This window comes from Notothenia rossii, assembly GCF_949606895.1.
Source record: "Notothenia rossii genome assembly, chromosome: 10".
Classification (NCBI taxonomy): Eukaryota; Metazoa; Chordata; class Actinopteri; order Perciformes; family Nototheniidae; genus Notothenia; species Notothenia rossii.
This window is the reverse complement of record NC_136908.1, coordinates 59,703,195-59,708,194: the sequence shown is the minus strand read 5'-3', so window position 1 is coordinate 59,708,194 and position 5,000 is coordinate 59,703,195. Positions and strand designations below refer to the sequence as shown.

Sequence of the window (5,000 nt, the reverse complement as noted above, 5' to 3'; positions counted from 1 at the left end):
AATATAACTTTTTGGTAAAAACTCAACTAGACGTGTTTGGAGGAGACAGAATGCTGAGTTGCATCCAAAGAACACCATACCTACTGTGAAACATGGGGGTGGAAACATCATGTTTTGGGGCTGTTTTTCTGCAAAGGGACCAGGACGACTGATCCGTGTAAAGGAAAGAATGAATGGGGCCATGTATCGTGAGATTTTGAGTGACAACCTCCTTCCATCAGCAAGGGCATTGAGGATGAAACGTGGCTGGGTCTTTCAGCATGACAACACACCGCCCGGGCAACAAAGTAGTGGCTTCGTAAGAAGCATTTCAAGGTCCTGGAGTGGCCTAGCCAGTCTCCAGATCTCAACCCCATAGAAAATCTTTGGAGGGAGTTGAAAGTCTGTGTTGCCCAGCGACAGCCCCAAAACATCACTGCTCTAGAGGAGATCTGCATGGAGGAATGGGCCAAAATAGCAGCAACAGTGTGTGAAAACCTTGTGAAGACTTACAGAAAACGTTTGACCTCTGTCAGTGCCAACAAAGGGTATATAACAAAGTATTGAGATGAACTTTTGTTATTGACCAAATACTTATTTTCCACCATCATTTGCAAATAAATTCTTTAAAAATCAGACAGTGTGATTTTCTGGATTTTTTTCCCTCATTTTGTCTCTCATAGTTGAGGTATACCTAGGATGAAAATTACAGGCCTCTCATCTTTTTAAGTGGGAGAACTTGCACAATTGGTGGCTGACTAAATACTTTTTTGCCCCACTGTACATCTGAAAATTAGCATAATAGCTTCCTCTTAAATAAACATACTTGCCTACGACGTGATAATTGTCAAACAAAACCATGAACACCTCATAGACCTCTCATAGACTGATGATATGCAACCTGTAAATAACCGTTTTCCATTTTCATCTTATATATTTCTTCAGGCTCTCAGACTTCAAGGGAGGTGCCACCAAATCAGAACATGAAAAGGTGTTTCATCCACAACACATGTCGGCCGTCGGTCTGCACAGCAGGTGAGAAACACGTGGTCCCCTGGTGCCGTTTTCAATAACGGCCCATTACCTCCCTGATTAAAGGTCCTGTGAGCTGGTGGCACGAAGGCCTCACATTATTAATTGCGTTTTAACAAGGACTGGTGGAGCCTGTGCAGCCATACTCCAGCCACTGTCAGGGTAATGGGTGTTATCAGGTGATGAATGGGCAGACATAGCACACACACACACACACACACACACACACACACACACACACACACACACACACACACACACACACACACACACACACACACACACACACACACACACACACACACACACACACACACACACACACACACACACACACACACACACACACACACACACACACACACACACACACACACACACACACACACACACACAGTCTTAGAACAATGAGCCAGGTAGACTAAGGGTTAATCCAGCTTCAGTCCTATTTCTAGGCGGAGTGTGACTCAGTGCAGGCTCGAGCAGACCATAACTCTGACAGAGAGACCCCCCCCCCCCTCCCTGACGGCCACCATCCGTCTAATAGCAGCAGAGAAGCTCATGTATGTGCACACACACACACACACACACACACACACACACACACACACACACACACACACACACACACACACACACACACACACACACAGGATTAGTCAAATTGTGTAAGTCTTTTTGGTGTATATAAGTGCAAATGAATTGTGCATACATATGAGTGTGTGTGTGTGTGTGTGTGTGTGTGTGTGTGTGTGTGTGTGTGTGTGTGTGTGTGTGTGTGTGTGTGTGTGTGTGTGTGTGTGTGTGTGTGTGTGTGTGTGTGTGTGTGTGTGTGTGTGTGTGTGTGTGTGATCTCAACAAGCTTTTTATAGTAGCCTATAGCTTTTTTGGAGCTTTTCTTCTCATCAGACAGACCTACTGTCATGTAACTGTATAAGAAGTTGAATACTTCAAAAGAATAGTTTGACATTTGAGAAAATACACATATTCGCTCTCTGTTCGATGAGAAGATGCCCTCACATGATCACCGGTAAAACGACTCTGTGTTGTCTGTGTCATTGTTTTTTCTGGAGGTAGCGGTGCCGCCCGTCTCTCAAAATTGTTGCCAAGCGCTGCGCTCCTTTTTGCCTTGATTGACACTGACCTTTGACGTGCAACCAATCATATGACAGCTGTACAAAGCGGTGCAAGCCAACAGGGGAGATAACCATAGAAAATAAACCTCAAAGCTCTGTTCCCAACCTAGCGGTGATCAAAGAGCAAATAACGTGTCATTTTAAGGTATATTTAAACATCTAAATGGTAACAATAAGCTGAAACCAGAACTGGCTTAGCCTAGCTTAGCACAAAGCAGGAGGAAACAGCTCGCATGGCTCCTTACAAAGTCAACAAATCTACCTACCTCTTCAATTACCCGGCATATCTTCATAATCTGTACAAGAATTGTCAAAGCGACAAATCGTTATTTTAAAGGGGGGCTTTTATTCAGACTAGTTTATGGCTAGATTGCAGCAACTTCCTGGACTCTTGTGCTCAACCCTGATTGGCATGTACTTTGTCTGTCATTTCCTGTTTTATTTTGTACTTACCTCTTCTCTTTCATTTCAGGCCCTGTTTTCTTCCTCCCCCTGTGTGTTTTTCCCGCCATCATCAGTGTCTGCCCCGCCCCTGATTGTTTCCACTTGTTCCCACTCACCTCATGTTTAAATAGTCCTGTCTCTCCCCTGTCCTGTGTCAGTTCTTCTTGTTTGTTTCCTCGAATGGCCGTGCCAAGCCTCAACTCAGCAAGGATTGCTTTCTCTCATGTCAGGTTTTGTTATGTTTGTTTATTTTGTAAGGCTTACGTTTTTATTAAGTCCTCTTTTTGTTACGCTTTTGTTATTTCCACCACCTATTCTGTTTAGAGGCATTACCTACCTAATCTACAATAATTAAACGGCCTCTTTGAAAAATTCCAGTCCGGTTTCCGTTCCGCCCACTGAAACAGCTCCGGTCAGGGTCACAAACGACCTGTTGATGGCGGCTGATACTGGATCCCCATCTCTCCTCATCCTCCTGGATCTGACTGCAGCATTCGACACTGTCGACCATAACATCCTCTTTCAGCGCCTCGAACACACCATCGGACTCTCTGACTCCGCCCTGAGCTGGTTCCAGTCCTCCCTGTCTGGAAGAACAGAGTACGTCTCCTTGGGAGGTGCGAGTTCCCAGACACACCATGTCACCTGTGGTGTCCCTCAAGGGTCGGTCCTCGGGCCCACTCTGTTCACCCTGTACACTCTGCCCCTTGGCCGTGTCATCAGCCAGCATGGAATATCATTCCATTGCTACGCTGATGACACGCAGCTATATATAAAGACAGACTCTATCCCACATGCTTCCTCACTGTCACCATCATCGTCACCGCTCCCGTCAACATCCCTTAACACCTGCATTGAGGAGATAAAGGCCTGGATGCGAGAAAACTTCCTGCAACTAAATAGCTCCAAAACAGAAGCTATTTTAGTTGGCACACCAAACCAGGTCCAGTCATCCCCCATAACCCACATTACCTTTTCTGGACAAAACATACCCCTCTCCACAGCAGTTACCAACCTGGGTGTTAGATTTGACCGACATCTGACCTTTGACACCCACATCAAACACCTGTGCAAAACCTCCTACTACCACCTCAGGAACATTGCAAAACACCGTCCCACACTCTCCCTGTCAGATACTGAACAACTGGTCCATGCCTTTGTCTCCTCAAGGCTCGATTACTGCAACGCTCTCCTCATCGGGACTCCTAGCGGGAGCCTTCAGAAGCTCCAATATGTACAGAACAGTGCCGCTCGGATCCTGATGAGGTCGAGAAAATACAGCCACATCACACCCGTCCTTCATTCCTGGCTTCCTGTCTCATTCAGGATCGAATACAAGATCGCACTACTGACCCATCAATGCATCCACGGGAACGCTCCTCCATACCTGAAGGAACTTCTCACATCACAAACCTCCACACACAACCTCCGCTCCACAACCAACCATCGGCTTCACCCCCCTAGGACCAAACTCCACACAATGGGGGATCGGGCTTTCTGTGCAGCTGCTCCTCGTCTGTGGAATTCCCTCCCAGAACACCTGAGGACTCCACAGACCACTGACGCCTTCAAGAAAGGCTTAAAAACCTTTCTTTTAAAAAAAGCTTTTGATTAAACTTTTGTTTATTTTGTTTGTTTTTATTATGCCTCCTGTAGCACCTTGGGATTGCTGTGAGCAATGAAAGGTGCTTTATAAATCGAATTTATTATTATTACCTGAACTGTATAAATACAAATTTTTATATTCAATACTTTGTCTCTGGGTCATGCATTTGGGTTCATCAGTTTGTGTCGAGGTCCTGACACTGATGTTGCCAGGCAACAGTTGTGTGAAGAGATCGAAATCCTTAGAAATAGACATAACATGTTCAACACTTTACAATACGAAGTATGAACTGTGAATCAATTATCTTTCTATTATACTCCTCAGACAAAAGGAGCATTTTCTTAAAATCTGAATTTTTCTTTCCTTCTTTTCTTCAGTTAAATGAATAGCAACCATCCATACTCCGTGCTATTTCTCTCAGCCTTTAGTTGTGTATTTCCCTTGGACATAAAGAAAATGCCGTCAGTGAACAGTATCTACGGATCCATGTCCTGAAGTGTTCTGCTGGAGGCCAGACTAAACACTGTTGTAATATTCTATTAAAGCTGATCCATGTTGATCTGAAACTGATACGCTGCTCATGCCTACCAACATACCTAATTCCTCATGGTAATCATCCAATGAATATTTCATATATACATGGTTAATCACCACTTTGGTTAATTGCCTCCAACAGCAAGCCTAATCTTTGCTTCATGGTGTTGTGCGGTCTTGTCTCAACATTCAAAACACAATATTTCCTCATCGGCGGACAAAGAGCTGACTGAATGGACTCACCGTCATGCATTATGGAGAGCCCCTAA

General features: G+C 44.8%; 2 protein-coding genes across 3 annotated transcripts in view; one reads left to right on the top strand and one right to left on the bottom strand.

Annotated features, from left to right (window-relative positions):
- The window catches only part of LOC307022601 (uncharacterized protein), a 138,027-nt gene that overhangs the window by 117,275 nt on the left and 15,752 nt on the right, over positions 1 to 5,000 (top strand). For both annotated transcript variants that reach the window (XR_013803449.1, XM_079655445.1), the window contains one exon: positions 925 to 1,014. Coding sequence is in view for 1 of the 2 variants with exons in the window: in XM_079655445.1 (XP_079511571.1) it covers positions 925 to 1,014 (90 nt within the window). In the remaining variant the exon portion in view is untranslated. The remainder of the gene's footprint in view (positions 1 to 924; positions 1,015 to 5,000) is intronic.
- Positions 1 to 5,000, bottom strand: part of gpr37b (G protein-coupled receptor 37b) — a 23,197-nt gene that overhangs the window by 9,753 nt on the left and 8,444 nt on the right. The gene's annotated exons all lie outside the window — the stretch shown is intronic.